At 39.9% G+C, this 18,726-nt stretch overlaps 2 protein-coding genes across 2 annotated transcripts in view; one reads left to right on the top strand and one right to left on the bottom strand.

The window, feature by feature from the left end:
* LOC308242857 (guanylate-binding protein 6-like) overlaps nt 1-18,726 on the bottom strand; it is a 187,536-nt gene that overhangs the window by 114,452 nt on the left and 54,358 nt on the right. The gene's annotated exons all lie outside the window — the stretch shown is intronic.
* LOC308242863 (guanylate-binding protein 1-like) lies at nt 2,016-15,609 on the top strand. The gene is made up of 11 exons (XM_080657562.1): nt 2,016-2,199; nt 5,037-5,245; nt 6,619-6,746; nt 7,622-7,731; nt 7,980-8,176; nt 8,768-9,010; nt 10,305-10,585; nt 11,393-11,605; nt 11,999-12,101; nt 12,340-12,533; nt 14,724-15,609. The coding sequence occupies exons 2-11, from the start codon at nt 5,056-5,058 to the stop codon at nt 14,838-14,840; spliced, it is 1,776 nt and encodes a 591-aa protein (XP_080513688.1). The 5' UTR covers nt 2,016-2,199; nt 5,037-5,055; the 3' UTR covers nt 14,841-15,609.

Below are 18,726 nucleotides of genomic sequence, written 5' to 3'. Positions count from 1 at the left end.
AGCTATGACTGTTTCTATTTTGTTTGTTAGTTTATTTTGTTCATTAGATTCCACATATAAGTAAAATCATATGGTATTTGTCTTCCTCTGAGTGCCTTATTTCATTTAGCATAATACTCTCCAGGACCTCAGAGGTGAGGGGGATTGAGAGATTGAGTGAAAAAGGTGAAGATGAGAAGGCTAAAAAGGGCTAATTCCAATGTAACCCTGATATTTGGGGCTAGTGATCTGAATCCAAGCCAGCAAGCTCAGTGTACATTCCTGATAACCTATAATTAAGTCACTACCTCCTTCCCAGATACTGGTCTTGCAGAACCTGTTACTATGAACAGTGCACTGCCCCGGAGGGAGGGTTATTAATGCAGGTGCCAGGCTAGATCATCAGATATGACCTGGAGACCCCTAACACCTGGGGGCCTTCTTGCAAGGCCCACGAAAAGGACTGAAAGCATAATCCATATTTGTGGGACAAAGACCACAGAGAGATATAAAGGAAAGCTCCATACATGTTTCTTCACTCAGATTTGGACAGCTGTTCCCTGAGTCTGCTGGTGTATTAAACAGTGTCCCTCCTCTTCTTTGAAGCGTCCTTGGTTTACTTTGGTCTTCTGCAACAGAGATTAAGCAAAAAAAATTTAAAAATAAACTCATATATATAGACAATAGTAGTATGATAACTAGAGGCAAAGGGGGGTGGAAAGGTAGAAGAGGATAAAGGGGGCTAAATGGTGACAGCAGGAGACTTGACTTTGGGTGGTAAACATATAATACAATATACAGATAATGCATTACAGAACTGTACACTTGAAACCTATATAATTTTATTTACCAATGTCACCGCAATAAATTCAATAAAAAATTTTTAAAAAGAATATACCTAGAATTTTTGCCAAGTTAATTCCAGTGAGATACAGAACTATTATTCCTGCAATTCTATTCCCTCTTACCCCCTTTTAGTGCTATTTCTTATATATATATTACAAATTACATCTATATATGTAACAACCCCAACAATATATTTTGAAAGTTATTAACTTATATAATTTTATGGCTTGAAAGAAGCTGAAGGAGAAAGAATAAAGGTATAGGGCTTGTTATATTAACTTTCTGACTTAAAATTTCTGGTTCTCTTTATTCCTATGAGTTCGCCTCACTATCAGGTATCATATCTGTATTCTGCTATTGCTAAATACATTACATTTAAGTATGTCATGGGCCCTGCAATACAATTGTTGTATACAATTGTTTTTTAGACCAGTTAAGAGAAGAAAAAGTAATAATAAATTTGCATTTATACTGTATTTTATAATTACACCAGTTAAGAAAAGAAAGGAAAATAAATCTATCATTACACAATTCCCTTACTGGTATTCCTTGTTTTTCCATATGGATTTGTGTTACCATCTGAAGTCACTTGCTTCCTGCCTGAAAACCTCCTTTTGTGTTTTTTGTAAAGTCAATGTGCTAACAATAAAGTTTCTTCAAGTCCCCACACTGTTTCAAATAAAGTCAGTTCTTTGGGGGAGAACTTCAGAGATCTCAGTGACTATGCACTGCCTCTCTCCCCGGACAAATATCTCTGAGCCACTGCTCCTCCCCTGGGCAGGGGTGGTAGCCTCTGGTCTTCCCCACTTGCCTCTCCCAGCTTGGAAACTCCTTCCTGCAAGTGAGCCAGAGGGAGGGTGATCAGGCCAGGCAATCTCAGCCTGCTATGCATCAGCTAGAGCCTTCACTCTGTGAGTGGGGCTGGGTGCAAGTTGGGAGCCCCAGCCCCCAGGAATTTAGTCTCTGCAACTCAGTGTTGGAGGTGATGAGAAATACTGGTGGCTTGTCTCTCCCAGTGACATACCTTTCCCTGCTTGAAAGAGGGAACAGGGAGCCACATCTTGTCGACCACACCCAACAGGAACCAGCAATGGAGCTTTTGGCAAACTGAACTACAAAGTTAAGAAATCCTGTAAAATCCAGGAAGCCTCCCATTTACAGAGCTCTCAGAAATTCCTTTTATGGTTGTTGAGTCACTGCTTTGTACCCAGTGCTTTCGGTTTCACATGGCTTAAACCCTTCACTTCTAATTAAAGTGTTTTATGAATTCCAGAAAGTCACATCACATCAGAGAGGTGAAATAAAAGTCGAACCATCCAGTGAAAGGCAGAGAAGTAACAAACCACTCCAACTTACACTGAGGAGAAAAAACAGGTAAGAACTTTATTTTCTCATCAAAGCAGCTTTCTCTCCACCTCTAAAGGACCTGTACTCTGAGAAATGGAGTCCAGGATAAGGTTGGGGCACGGTGGGAGGGATTTATAAGGGTCAGTTCATTTTCCAAAGAACATGAGCATGAAGATAGGTTGCAGCATAGCCCATGTGGGACAGGCATTGAGGTGCAATCCCGGCGATATCAGGTGGCAGCGCATCCCTGTGTCACTACGGTGCCTGGAGGAATTAGGCAGCAGCAGACATGGGGCTAAGCTCAGAGTTTGAAATGCATTACGATTGTCTTTCTCTTTGCCAAGGTTGTGTTGGCTGCAGATACAGTTAAACTACCATTGTCTTTGATGGCACTTGCTCAATCTGATCTGACTGCAGCTGACACACTGAAAGGGCTACAGCTATGTTATTTTCATGAGAAAGAAGCATAGAAAACGAGATGCAGCATAAACAGCCACCTGACACTGTTAAAAAAGAAGAAAGAAAAACCTGAAACTCAGAGTGAAAGATGAAGATTCACAAAAACACCATAAATTTTAGTCATACAGATGAGCTTTATTTCAAAGTGGATTAGATTACTTCCTTTAGAAGTAACCCATGTTCTGGTTGCTGGATGGGGGCTGGGTGAAAAAGGAGAAGGGATTAAAAAGTGCAAATTGGCAGTTACAAAACAGTCACAGGGAGGTAAACTCCTGCAAACAGAATCTAGTCAATAATACTGTAATAACTTTGTATGCTGCCAGGTAGGTATTAGACCCATAAAAGGAATCACTTTTAAGGTATACAAATGTCTAACTACTATGTAGTACGCTGAAACTCATAATATTAATTGTGAACTATAATTGAAAAATAACAATTTTTAAATAAAATAAAATGAAAAATAGCCCTGGTTCACTAGATCCAATTTCTTAGGGCCAACTTCTTTCTTACCCCTTACAAGTAGAATTTGGCCCCACTACTTTACTGAAAAGTTTTCTTTTTAAAGAACTTGCATTGCTAAAGCCAACATTTTGTTTACCTGACCTCTCTGTGCTCTCAAGCAGGTTTGTTCTTGCTTTCTGGAAACTGCCTCTGAATTCCTTGGCTTGGCATGAACTTTACTCATCACCTACTTGTCTGACAGCCCTCTCTCTCTCTCCTTTCACTTCTTCCTCTCCCTCTCTCTTCCCATTTTTCTCCCCTCCTGTCTTCTTCCTGCTTCTCCTTATCCTCAACCAAATGGAAAAACAGAATAAAACAGAAAACCTAGAGGTGTATATTTTCATGCAACAACCATCTCCTTAGCTCTTCTGATCTTTTAATCCACATTTCATAGTCTTTTGTCCCCTTACACCACACACATGTATACACAAACATGGTTTTTGGCAACATTCAGTATTTGCAGTTGTGCAGTCTTATACCCATTTAGTTGAGGCTAATTTTTTTGTGAAGCTAATGAAGTTGAAGTATAGGGACCCTTGCTTGCACAAGCCCATATCAAGGCTTTGGGCAGGTCCCTAGTCATGCTTTTCATACAGTCATAAATGTTTATAAAATTTGCAAATGTAAGTTATATTGGTTCCACTTTCAGAATAGCAGTGTAAATAGTTCTGTGAACCCTCACTTTTGCAAAATAAGCACAACTAGTAGAAAACACACACATTTCAAACCTGTGAAATATACCCTGCCCAGTTTTGCTCAGTGGTTAAAGCATAGGTCCATAGACTGAAAGGTTTTGGTGAGGGCATATGCTGGAGGCAACCAATCAATGTGTCTCTCTCACATTGATATTTCTCTCTCTCTCTGTCTCTCCCCCTCCCTTCCACCCTCTTTAAAAATTAATGGAAAAAATATCCTCAGGTGAGGATTGACAACAACAAATCTGTGAAAATTGTCTAAAAAGCATACATCAAATGATGAAACATATATTCACAAAAGCCTTTATTCATAGTAGAATTAATGAATAAATATTGAAATTCTTACATATAGCCAGGATGTAAACTACCCCCCAAATCCTATTCTATTTTACATTTACTGTCTAGTCTAAAAAATGTTTTAATATATTTTTATTGATTTTAGGGAGATGACAGGAGAGGGAAAGAGAGATGAAAACATCAGTGATGAGAGAGAAACATCGATCAGCTGCCTCCTGTATACCACCTACTGGGAATCAAGCCCATAACCCGAGCATATGCCCTGACCAGGAATTGAGCTGTGACTTCCTGGTTCGTGGGCTGATGCTCAACTACTGAGCCACACCAGCTGGGCTTTCATCTAGAAATTTTAATGAGAATCTAAAAAGAAATTTTTCTATGGTAAATTAAAGATTTTGTTCATGAAAGTGGTTAAATGTTGATATTCTTGTCATACCAATTTTTTAAATGTATTTTTATTGATTTTAGAGAAAAGGGGGGAGAGAGAGAGAGAGAGACAGAGAGAGAGAGAGAGAGAGAGAGAGAGAGAGAGAGAGAGAGAGAGAAACATCAATGATAAGAATCACTGATCAGCTGCCTCCTGCATGGATCCTGTTGGGGATCAAGCCTGCAACCTGAGCATGTGCCCTGACCGAGAATCGAACCATAACCTCCTGGTTCATGGGTCGATGCTCAACCACTTTGACACACTGGCCGGTCTCCAATCTCTTTTTAATGAACTATTTCAATTGAACTTCTGTCACGTTCTAAAATACTATAGATCTTCCCCTTATCTATCTTACTGTGGACACAAAACTTTTTGCCATGTTGGGGAATTTTATGACTCCACTTTCTGAATGCAAAATAACCTGGTGAAAGTTCTTGGTCTACTTAGAATGGAAGTTCTAATCCATCCCATCTCCTTGCTTGCAGATAAGGTGACACCCTGGACATGGCCTCAGACATCCAGATGCCAGGCCCAGTGTGCCTCATTGAGAACACTAACAAGCAACTAGTGGTTAACCCAGAAGCTTTGAAGATCCTGTCTGCCATTACACAGCCTGTTGTGGTGGTGGCCATTGTAGGTCTCTACCGCACAGGCAAATCCTACCTGATGAACAAGCTGGCTGGGCAGAAAAAAGGTGAGAGGCACCAGCTAAGCTCTGCCAGATCCCTTCTGTCCACCCACACTCCCAGCTTTGAGTAAGGTGTTACAGGAAAAGCAAGTTACAGATGCGGAGGAATATTGAAAGCTAACTTTTAATCTATAGTTATGCTCTTATTTTTACTATGATCTGAAAGAGTCAACTCACTGTCTCTTCACACTTTGCCTTAATTTCCCTTTTAAAAGTATAAATTTTTATTCTTTTCCTAGAATTCTATATTTAATTTTTTAAAGAACCACCATATCATTTTCCACAGCAAATGTAGCATTTTACAATTCTCCCAGAAACGCACAGGATTCTAATTTTTCCACATTCTCACCACCTGTTTTTTTGTTTTTGTTTTGTTTTGGTTTTTGGTAGTCAAATAGTATCTCATTGTGGTTTTGATTTGTATTTCTCTAATGACTAGTGATATTAATCATTTTTTATGTATTCATTGGTTATTTGTATATTTTCTTTAAGGAAATACTGTTCAAATAACTCCTTTGCTCATCTTTTAATTGGGTTGTTTGTTTCCTGGGGTTGCATTGTAGGACTTCTTTATTATTCTGGATATTCATCCCTTAACTAAGAAATAGTTTCCTCTATTACATAGCATACCTGTTAAACTCTATTGATAGTATCCTTTGATCCACAAAAGCTTTAATTTTGAAGTCCAACTTATCTATTTTTCTTTTGTTGTTTATGCTTTTGGTGTCATATCCAACAAATCATTGCCAAATTCAATATCATGAAGCTTTCCCCCTCTGTTTTCTTCTGGGAATTTTATAGCTTTAGCTCTTACATGTATGTCTTTGGACTATTTTGGTTAGTTGTTGTAGAAGGAAAGCTTTCCATTGAGTGAGATGTTCACTGAAGGTTTTTAATATATATGGCCTTTATTATGTTGAGTTAGTTTTCTTCTGGTCCTAACTAGTTAATTGTTTTTATAATAAAAATGTGTTGAATGTTTTGGGGTATTGGATATTTGAATTTCTCTGTTTCTCTGTAAATTAATACTGGTTGTAGTTGTTTTTTAAATATGTTTTTATTGATTTCAGAGAGAAAGGGAGGGGGAAAGAGATAGATAGAAACATCAATGATGAGAGAGAATCATTGATCGGCTGCCTCCGGCACACCCCCCAACTGCGGATGGAGCCAATAATTAGGGCATGTGCCCTGACCAGCAATCAACCATGACCACCTGGTTCATAGGTCAACACTCGACCACTGAACCAATGCCAGCCAGGTTTCTGGTTCTAGTTTTGTTTTCTCTCTCCTTACCTTGATTATATTAACATTTATCACCATTTTAAGGCATATCTGCTATTAAAACTCCACTCCCTATATCTTCCCCTTTCCCCCCTGAGGCTTCTCTCTGGGCTCCACGGTTCAGTCTCACACCAAAGGAATCTGGATGTGGTGTGTGCCTCACCCTGAGAAGCCAAACCACACCCTCGTTCTGCTTGACACTGAGGGGCTGGGAGACGTAGAGAAGGTAAGTATTGAAGATTCAATTTAAGGACAATCCCCTCACTTCTGGGTATTTTCTACACTATTTAATTTTTATTCAAATAAGAGCTTGAACTAAACCACACATGTTTTTCTCATTTCTGTTTACATGCTGTTGACCAAGTTTTGCAATCAGGGATCAAGAAAATATAAAGCAGAATCCTAGAATAGCATAGTGGTCATTAGGTAGTATTTTAATTATTACCAAGAGGCTATAAGCTAAGCCAGTTAACGCAGATGCATAAAGGTACTACAAACAAAATCAGTCATGAGTCCTATCCTACAGAAAACTTTAGTTAAGGATTAATGTTCAGAAATCCTAAATTGTTGTTTAAATTTAATGGTCATAAACACATTGGCCTTAGCAAATTATTTCACTTCTTTTAACCTCAGCTTTTTGATCTGTAAAACCGATGCAAAAGGTCTATATTTGCCTCATAGTATTGTTTTGACTATTTAATAAGAATGGAAAGTGTTAGGTGAATAATAATGACTAGATAAAATAGCTATAAGTATCATTACTCTTACATAAGTCAATTTTGCTGTAAAAACACAGAGAAAATTAAATTACATTTAAGGCTTTAGAGTGCCCACCAATCTGGACTATTTGTTTTGCAATTATCTGCCAATGGTCATAAGAGGACCTAGTGAGAATACGAGTCACCAAAAATACTAATCAGAAGACTTTTCAAAGTCCAAGTCCTACTAACAACCATTTTCATTTGGATTTGTTTTCCTCTTATAAGTCATTAACCTAAAAAAAAATCACTGGACTAAATGAGCATCTGTTTACTACTGCTGATCTGGAAAGTGCCATGAGAATAAAGCATAATCCTGGCCCAAATGTGTTCTGATTTCCAGGGTGACAACCAAAATGACTCCTGGATCTTTGCCCTGGCAATACTGCTGAGCAGCACCTTTGTGTACAATAGCATGGGGACCATAAACCAGCAGGCCATGGACCAACTGCAGTATCCTTTTTGTGGTCCAGAATAGCATCAAAATCAGAGGGGAGGCCTCTACTTAAAAACCAGCTCCCAGAATGTGAATCCTGGTGAATCAAGCACAAAAAGAGAAAGTATAAAAAAGAATTCAAGGGCAGGAAGAATTAACACTTGTGTTAGAAACAAAGCCAAAACAAAGGTTTGGAATATGTGGGACTAATGTGGAATGAGGGGCGCTGTTCCTTTAGACCATTTTTCCTTAGTTTGCTACTCAGCTATGTGACAGAGCTGACAGATAAAATAAGGGCAAAATCTTCACCTGATGCAAATGAGGTTGAGGACTCAGCTGACTTTGTGAGCTTCTTTCCAGATTTTGTGTGGACGCTGAGGGATTTTTCCCTAGAATTGGAAGTAGATGGGCAACCCATCTCAGCAGACCAGTACCTGCAGATTTCACTCAAACTCAAGCAAGGTAACGGGGACTGAGAACTGATTATTGGGAACCACAGCCATTAGAACCATCATCTTTTATGTTTCTATTTAGTGTTATTACATGTATAGTTTTCTACTTCTTCTCAGCTGTCTAGTTCTAAGAATTAATACTTGTTTAATATCTAAGTTCATAGATTTGATTTTGAATTATCTTCTCCCCTGTTCTAAGAACAATTTTCTTTCACCTTTCCCTGCACTGTGATCAGATTGATTTTTATCTCCCTGCTTAGGGCTTGTGATGCTGTAATTAGCCAAAGAATATTGAGTGGAATGGGCATTTATTTAAAGAAAATAGATTAAGCATAACAATGCACTAGGCCAGGGGTTGGCAAACTATAGCCCACAGGCAAATGATGGTCAATGCAGCCTGCCAGCTATCTTACAAATAGGTTTTACTGGGTGAATACTATGTAGATTGTCCATGGCTGCTTTCATGCTATAAAAGCAGAATTGAATACTTGGAAAAGAAACCACCTGACCTACAAAGCCTAATATATTTACCATTTGACCATTTACAGAAAATGTTTCCAAACCCCTATATTAAACAAAGCCCTTTTTTATCTTTCTCCAGGTACCAGTCCTAAAGATGAAAACTTTAACCTGCCCCGACTTTGTATCCGAAAGTTCTTCCCAAAGAAGAAATGCTTTATCTTTGATCGGCCCACTCATCGGAAGAAGCTAGGCCAACTTGAGACAATGCATGATGATGAGCTGGACCCCGAATTCGTGCAACAAGCTGCTGACTTCTGTTCCTACATCTTTACCAATTCCAAAGTCAAAACTCTTTCAGGAGGGATCCAGGTCAATGGACCCCGTGAGTCCACTTCCTAGTCATTACTCTCACTGTTAAGACTAAAGGAAGGTAGAATAGCATCCACCTAGTTTCAGACTTGAAAAATGCAAATCTACTACTATTACTGTGGTACATTCTGGATGACACAACATTTCTAATAGATTTTATTAGACAGATTTTGTGGGTGAGAATAGATAGAAAAGGACAAATAAAAAAGCTCTATTGCTTAAAATTGCCCTAATAACCTGGACCTGTACTATTCCATATAATAGCTACTAGACAAGTGTAGCAGCTACGTATAACTAAACTTACATGTAGAATAATTAGAATTAAAGAAAATTAACAATTCTGATTACATGGCTAGGGGCTGCAATATTGGGCAGCACATATAGCACAGGACCATCATCACAGAAAGTTCTCTTGGACAGTGTTCTTCCGGAATAAATAAAATGGAGGACTCCTTTTTAAATTTATTTTTAGTTTTTTAATCCTCACCCAAGAATGCTTTCCCATGAATTTAAGAGAGAGAGAGAAACATCGATGTGAGAGAGAAACATTAATCAGTTGCCGCCTGCATGCGCCCCAACTGGGGATTGAACCCACAACCTAGGTGTGTTCCCTGACCAGGAATCAAACCCACAACTTTTTGGTGCCTGGGACAATGCTCCAACCAACTGAGCCACCAGGCCAGGGTAGAGGACTTCTTTTTAATTGTTTCACAAATATTGGTTTTATAAATAATTACCATGGACCAGAACTGATGGTAGAGACATGAATGAGAGGTACAGTTCCTGTCCTAATGGTGCTTAGGGGTAAAGCACATGCACTCAATAAACACAGGTCTATGGTGCGTAAAACAGAGGTTCTCACCCTTTGATATGTATCCATATCACCCAAGATCTCACCAGAGGAGGATTTAATTCAGTTGATCTGGAGCAAAGGCTGAGAGTCTGCATTTCTAGCAAACTTCTAGGTCAGTGGTCAGCAAACTCATTAGTCAACAGAGCCAAATATCAACAGTACAACGATTGAAATTTCTTTTGAGAGCCAAATTTTTTAAACTTAAACTATATAGGTGGGTACATTGTTATTAACTTAATTAGGGTACGTGGTATTTTGTGGAAGAGCCACACTCCAGGGGCCAAAGAGCCGCATGTGACTTGCAAACCGCAGTTTGCCAACCACTGTTCTAGGGGATGCTGAGAACAGATGCTGTGAGCCAAATGAGTGTTGAGAGATATCACCAGATTTTTAGAGGATGGACTGTTTCCTCACCCCACCTACAACAAATGTTATCTTTTGGTCTCTATTGTAGGGCTGGAGAGTCTGGTGCTGACCTATGTCAATGCCATCAGCAGTGGGGACCTGCCCTGCATGGAGAACGCAGTCCTGGCCTTGGCCCAGATAGAGAACTCGGCTGCAGTGCAAAAGGCCGTTGCCCACTATGACCAGCAGATGGGTGAGAAGGTTGAACTGCCCACAGAAACCCTCCAAGAGCTCCTGGACCTGCACATGGCCAGTGAGAAAGAGGCCATTGAAGTCTTCATCAAGAATTCCTTCAAGGATGTAGACCATTTATTTCAAAGGGAATTAGCGGTAATTTTTTTCTTATGTTTATATAGATTAGGGTCTCAGAAAGCAAAGTACTACTAGAAAATAAAATGGGTATTTATCACAAGAGAATGAATTCTTACTAGACTTCAAAACGACAAAAACCACTATTTGTTATTATAATAGTAAGAAGAACCAATTTTATTTTGATTGACTTAAAGTTTGAACATTATTTTTCCTTTCATGCATAAACTAATACTCTTTCTCATAATTTAGATAAATGCATGCAGGTAATCATCAGAGATTCTCATCAAGTTACATGCTTGCTGTTATCAGACAATTTAATATTATAGCCAAAAGCAAAGAAAGATGTAGTATTAGTTATCGTGAGCAGGCTTACATTGAGTCACATTTCTTCCATATGCAATCACTGGTCCAATTTGAAAAGCAGAAGTTTCTTTCTAAAGGTGTATTTGTAGGACTAGAGAACCTAGTCCTGACCTATGTCAATGCCATCAGCAGTGGGGACCTGCCCTGCATGGAGAACGCAGTCCTGGCCTTGGCCCAGATACAGAACTTGGCTGCAGTGCCAAAGGCCATGGCCCACTATGACCGGCCGATGGGTAGCATAAATGCTAACATAAAGATAGCAATCTCTGCCATGAACTTCACCTCCAAGGACAAAGGGACTTCAGTAGGCAGACAGGATCAGGAGGAAGGATGTGGTCCTGCTGAGGTGCCTGTAAGTTTTTACAGGGTCACAGACTGGCTTTTGAGAAACCATTCCAAAAATCCTGAGGTCAAGCTAACATTTTCTCTGTACTCTTTCTACTTCCTATTTTCACATTAAAGGCCCAGCTAGAAAAAAGGCGAGATGACTTTTGTAAAGAGAATATGAAAGCATCATCAGATCGCTGCTCAGCTTTACTTAAGGATATCTTCCACTTTTTAGAAGAAGATATAAAGCAGGGGGTTTATTCTAAACCAGGAGGATATCGTCTCTTAATGCAGACTATGCACGAGCTGAAGAAAAAGTATCTTCAGGAACCCAGAAAGGGAATACAGGTAACCAGCATTTATCTGTCTCTCTTTGGCTCCCACACTTCCCTTCCTCCCAATCTCCCACCATCTCCTTTCCTGGGATCTGCTCTCTCCATGATGGCTTCATTCCTCACCCCATATGGCACCACAGCACCAACAGTCTCAAAAGTAGAGCCCTCACTCAGAGAACAGAGACTCTCAATCTATATTTATATCAATCTCTTACAAAGGATTCTGCTTCATCGGGTACCAGGCTTGGCCAACCTGGAGCATGTGCCCACACTGTGACAGGGGCACCTTGACCAGCACAAGGACTAGGGCCAAGAGAAGTGATTCCTACAGGAAAAGATGGTGGGCAAATAGGAATAAGTGCTTCCAGCGATTTCCTATCACTATGCCATTTTCTCTGGGTCCTAGAGTGAAGAAGTTCTTCAGACATACCTGAGGTCCAAGGAGTCTGTGACTGATGCAATTTTACAAACAGACCAGAACCTCTCAGAAAAGGAAAAGGAGATCGAAGGTGAGGAGCAAGTTAGGAGACTAGATAGCCTCAACAGCTTTTAAAAGTTTAAATAATTTGGCTTGGAGAATCTGGGGTCCTTAAAGGAGAGCCAGATGAGCAAAGATGCCTATTACTAGCCAAAGTCAGTCTCATGGGGCAAATGCAGTCAGCAGCAACAATGACAAGTAAGTTCATAAAGAAGAAAAAGCAAGGTGGTCACCCACATGAATTTGTCTTCTTCCTTTCCTCCTGGCAGTGCAACGTGTGAAAGCTGAATCTGCAGAGGCTGCAGCAAAAATGCTGGAGGAAATGCAAAAGAAGAATCAGCAGATGATGGAGGAGAAAGAAAAGAGTTATCAGGAACATGTGAAACAATTGACTGAGAAGATGGAGCAGGAGAGGGCCCAATTAAAGGCAGAGCAAGAGAGGGCTCTGGCTCTTAAACTTCAGGTATTTAATGGCATCACCTTGAGGTTTCTCTTTTTCTGTTTTCTGTCCACTCTCCCTGACCTGTTTGTCTGTCTGTTAGTACAGGAAACACAAAAGGATCTTGCTTGCCCACTTATACCTTTCAATCCCTGTCTGTCTGCCTGATTTGGAGCTTGCCTATGTCTGGTTATTAAAAAATTTTTATTATCCTTTATCTCACATCCAGTCCTTTATCAGTACACTACAGGTCCAGTGCATGGATTCATTCAATGGTTCAGTCCCTTGGCCTGATCTGCACCATCTCACAATTTGGGACCCCTCGGGGAATGTCAGAGTGCTGATTTCTGCCCAATCCCAACAGACAAGGCCAAGGCACCCCACCAGTGCACAAATCCATGTACCGGGCCTCTAGTATGCATATAAGATCTTTGGTTAATCTCTTCTCACCCTCCCCCATCCCCTCTTCCCTCTGAGATTCATCAGTCTGCTCCATGTTTCCATGCCTGTGCATTGAGCAGCTGCCCTCTGATGGTCAGTGCGCATAATAGCTACCAGTCGAACAGTCGAACGGTCATTTAGGCTTTTACATATATAGACAAGAGGCCCCGTGCACAAAATTTTGTGCACTGGTAGGTTCCCTAGGCCTGGCCAGCGATCAGGGCCAATCAGGGCCTTCCTTCTGGCTGCCAGCAACAAACTTTCCCTGGTTGCCAGCTGCTAGCTGGAGCCTTCCCTCCCCCAGCTGCTAGCTTGCGGCTGGGGCCTTCCACTGGTGCTCATCGCACATCATGGTGAGCAGTCGAACTTCCAAGGGGAAAATTTGCATATTACCCTTTTATTATATAGGATTCTTCAATCAGTGGTAGCTATTATATTTCAGGCATTGTAAATATGTCTTATCTATATCTCTTGCTTAATATTATATGAAGCAAGGATTGTTGTGTACCTATACCTTAGGAGAAGAAACAGAGGTTCAGAAAAGATGAGCTTTTACAGGGTCACACAGATCGGTAAGATATCTGAACCACCTTCAAACTCAGAAGAATCCACAATCACTGTTTTACTGTCACACCTGGTATGACTTCAGTTCTAAGAGAACCTTTATAAGCAGAAAGACTCCTTGCCTCTCACACTGTGTCTGCCACTCCTGCCTGTTTGCTATGCCCTACTCCTGGTTTGTATAGTGAGTTTTCTGCAGAAATCCAGTGTGGACAGTTAGGGGCCTTGATGTCCTTACTTATATCCTGCTACTCTTGCCACCAAGCTATGGAGGCTTAAATCAAATTCCCTGATCTAAGATTCAGGCACTTCCTTTGATTTTGAGAATTTTTATTTCTGTCATGTGTATGTATATAAAAGTCTGATTATATATGTGTGTGTGTGTGTATGTGTGTGTATGTGTGTGTGTGTGTGTGTGTGTGTATAAGAGACTATAAGATTTGAAAAGAAACATAATTAAGATTGCCCACATAGGTTATATAGAATTAATGAGACTTATAATTTAAGTTTATCAATATATTAAAAGGTATAAGCCAAAATCTCTCTTAGCTAAAGGAGGCTCAAGATAAGCAATCATGGAGCTAGTATGTCCAAGTGAAAGTATCCTATATAATAAAAGCCTGATATGCAAATTGTCCCCTCGACTGGGAGTTTGACCAGTAGCTCGACTGCTCGCTATGTTGTGCACTGACCACCATGGGGCAGTGCGGAACATGGCAGGTGTCGGTGACCCAGAACTGGCAGCGGGTGGCAGTGGAGGCACTCCTGGCCCGATGGGCCCCAATGAGAGTGGGACTACGGCAGGATGGTGGACCGGGTAAGTGGGCAGGCAGCGCCAGGCCAAGTCGAGTGCAAGCGGGGCCCGATCACGCCACTAATCACCCTGCAGTTGGTGACCAATGGCACTGAGGTAGCCCGTCGGGGCCCGATGACTCAGAAGGAGGGGTTATGTGGGGGTCCAGGTGCTGCCCAGGACCCAGAGGTCAGCTGGGACCTGCCCTTCCACACCAGATCCTTGCACTTGGATCGCCTGCCAGGCCTAGGAACCAACCACACCTGTGCTTGGATGTCGTGCAGTGGGCCCCTTTTAATGAATATTTATGGTAGAGAAAATTTCAAGAAGAAATTAAATACTAAGAACGTGGAAACTAGCTAGAAGTTGAGATTTGCTTACTGCTGTACTTTATTTACTCTTTATTTGTCCCTTTTTAGGAACAGGCCTTGTTACTAAAGGAAGGATTCCAAAATGAGAGCAGACAACTTCAGAGAGAAATAGAGAATCTCAAGAATAACATGGCAAGAAGGAAGAAGAAATGTATCATAAGCTAATGACCTAAGGAAAAGAGATTCCCTGGTCACTCTATCTAAGGCATAACTCAAGCAGTTTTAGAAACTTGAAAAACGTCACAACTTGAGAAAATGTGATCCTCTTTAAGCTGATAAAAGAAATCTACAAAAAACCCTTCACCTAACATACTTACTGATAATAAACGGAATGCTTTGTCCCTAACACAGGAATAAAGCAAGAATGTGCAGTCTCTCCTCTCCAGTTAAACAGCATAATGAAGGCTTCCTACAATATGGCAAAAGAATGAAGGAAAGAAAGAAAGAAGGAAGAAGGGAAGGAAGGAAGGAAGGAAGGAAGGAAGGAAGGAAGGAAGGAAGGAAGGAAGGAAGGAAGGAAAGGAAAGGAGGGAGGGAGAAAGGGAGGAAATGAGGAAAGAAGGAAGAAAGAAAGAAGGAAAGGAAAAGAAAGGAAAGGAAAGGAAAGGAAAGGAAAGGAAAGGAAAGGAAAGGAAAGGAAAGGAAAGGGAAGGAAAGGAAAGGAAAGGAAAGGAAAGGAAAGGAAAGGAAAGGAAAGGAAAGGAAAGGAAAGGATAAAACTGCCTTTATTCTCACACACTTTGATTATCCACATAGATAAATCCCAGGGAATCTACAACAAAAGAGCCAAAAACAACAACAAAAAAAACTCTTGGCACAAATACGTGAGTTTAACAAGGTTGTAAGATTCAAGGTCAATACACAAAAATCCACTTTCAACTGTATTTTTAGATAAAAGCAATGAACTATTGGAAACCAAAAATTAAAAAACAATACCACTTACAATAGCTGTTTTTTAAAATGGAATACTTATGTAGAAATATAACTAAACATGAACATGATCTTCTATGCTGAAAAACATTCTAAGACCAAGAGATTATGGGATCGATCATGATGTATGAATTTCCTTAGATTCCAACTCCCTTGTAGTTTTTACAATGTTCCTTTTACTCATTGTAGAGAAGAAGGTTCAAGACCCTTATTTTTAGAGTTATCTCTGACAAAAGCATGTGCCTATTATTTGTTAAGATTTGTTTAGCACTAAAAATATGTCAACTGTGGGGGGCAGGAGGGTATGGGGGGGTCAATGGGGAAAAAGAGGGATAGCTGTAATATTATCAACAATAAAGATAAATATATATATATATATATATATATATATATATCCATTGTGTGTTAGGCTTTTATCAAAACAGAAAGGAAAAAACATGGCTCAGAACTCAGTGCCACATACTATACCTACTACACACATACACACACACACACACACACACACACACACACACACACACAAGCACATCCTACCCTTCCCACTCACTGTGGGTTCTTTGACAGAGAGGATTTCATAGAACACAAGACAGGAAAACTTAGAGTTTTTTCCCCAAAACTATGTTCAAAACAGAGTCCCTAGGGAGTTAGATGAGGCTTCATGAAAAGCAGACATTGCTTAGGCTACAGGGATCATTCATTCAAAAAATATTGGTTGAGTATCTATCACATATTCTGCCAAGGAATGGGAATATAGTTATAGTCCCTCTCTTAAGGAGTTCATGGTCTAGTGTTGAAGACAGAGATTAAATAGTACAGAAAACTAAATGCCCAAGAAATTGAGGGGAGAGGATTTCTGATTCAGGAAAGCGTTGATCTAATCCCTCTACCCCAGATATCTCAGATGGCTCCTTAGTATGTCTTAACCATATTTCCCTTATCAGTCAATTAGTGGAAAAAAGAAATCCCATTTGGGAGGGAGAGACAGAAAGAGAGACAGTGCCTATCACCTGGCCCCAAAAAAACTATTTAATTAACAGTGTGTCATGCTCACAGTGTCTCTCTTAGAGTTGATTGGTAAAGAAATGAAGAAAACAATGGGTTCCCTCTAGTGGCCAACCTTATTATTACACTTCACAGTATTTTATCACTACCTTTTATCACCAGAGTTTATAGTTTGTCTCTCCCACTAGTATACAAGTGGGCAGGAACATTACCTATTTTGTATATAATGGACTCAGCCACCTAGAAGGGCTCCTGGCATGTAGTAAATCATACAATAAAAATTTTTAAACACACGAGTGAACAACATAATGAATAGTTTATCATCCCAGCACCATTCCTGATGCTTCTCTCTGACCTGAAAGTTTAACATTTTATTGTATAATATCATATTGAATATTACAGGAATTTGATAGTTATCAAATTCTTGTACTATTTACAGTACAGTCTTCTCCCTCTCCCTCTTCGTCTTCATAAAGGATTTAATTATTATTCCTTCTTCATAGACCTAGAGAACCTAGTGTTGATTTACGTTCCTGCTATTGCTCTGGAAATCTAACTGACAGAAAGCAGGTAGTGCTGTCCAGCAGCAGTGCCAAGAGGACAGTGCACACTAGGACAATTTGAAGGAGCAAAGGGCAGTCCCCATTGAAACTCTCCAGGAGCTGAGAGCCTGCATAAAGCCTGTAAGAGAGAGGCCTTTAAAAGCTTTAGAGCTCCACCCTGCATGTGAACCAGGAATTCCGGAGGTGGAGCCACACTGAGAGAGGAAACATACCCTTCCTGAGAAGGGAAATTCCTACCAGGTTCTAACAGGGATTCTCAGTTGTGCAGTGACATATTCAAACACTATTAGCCAGAAGCCACACACCAAGTCCACGCCTTTTAAAAAATTGTTCAGAGACTGTGAAAAAAATCTCACTGACTCAAGTAACCACAGCTAATATTAAAATGCTGTAAATCCAGTCAAATGCACATGTGGCTAGACAGACAGGCAGGCAGGCAGATAGATACATAAATACATAGTTACCCTGGGCAGCCTTTCTGTGGGTAAATGTACAATGTCTATTACAATATTTGAAATATGTAATGTTTGTACAGCTATTATTACCTGGCTGGAAAGAATCAATTTACTTTCATAATACATACCAAAAAAAAACAAAAACCTTGCATTTAAAATAAAGATATGAGGTTGAAAAATGGACAAAACTCTTTTTTGATAAATATAATTGTATATATTTAATATGTGAAATATGATATTATTTCTTTATTATTTGTAAATGTTTTTATTGATTTTTAGAAAGAGAAGAAGAGACAGTGATACAGAGATAGAAGCATCAATGATAGAGATACATAGATCAGCTGCCTACTGGGGATCAAGCCCTCAACCCAGACATGTGGCTTCACCAGGAATTAATCTGATGACTCTTTGTTCATGGGTTGTTTTTGGGAGGAGTTGGTGGGGTGATGAAAATTTCTCATTGATTATAGAGATGGTTGCACAAATATATATAAACCATTAAATTGTACCTTTGGAATTTGTGAATTGTATGGCATATGATCTATATCCCCATAAACCTATCTGGTTGAGTTTTTTAAGAAGGTTATATAGTCTGCACTCATGTGGTGGGAGGTGCTTTAATCAATCTTGTCATCTTCTGAGGCCTCCTTTTTTCTCTCTGAGACTTTTCTTTTTAATCTATCTCCAGTGCCTAACTACTATTCATTATTATGTACAGCAGTATAGGTGACCAGGTGACTAGTCCATTATTCCAAACCAGGATTTTCCTACCTTTGTATATTCAACAACCCTTTAATATATTCTGCTGAACAAAGGTCATGTTCTAGGTATCATCACTTTAGAAAACCTTCCCAAAATAGCATACCCCTGCATGCGCAGTGTAAGTCTCATCCCTGAAGTCCATGGTGGATTCAATCAGAATCTATGGTGAACTGAGCAAAAGGAATGGGCTTGGTTCTGTATGTTAATTTTATTCACCCATGAAAATCCCTTGCAGTATTGTGTCTGTTCTAATAGAAACAGTGTACCTACTTAATCAGGTACATTACTTTTCCTCCAAAGCCAAGGATTAAGAGATGACTTACTTACTATAAGAAACTA

This window comes from Plecotus auritus (genome assembly GCF_963455305.1).
Source record: "Plecotus auritus genome assembly, chromosome: 2".
Lineage (NCBI taxonomy): Eukaryota > Metazoa > Chordata > Mammalia > Chiroptera > Vespertilionidae > Plecotus > Plecotus auritus.
This window is presented reverse-complemented; position numbering and strand designations above follow the sequence as displayed.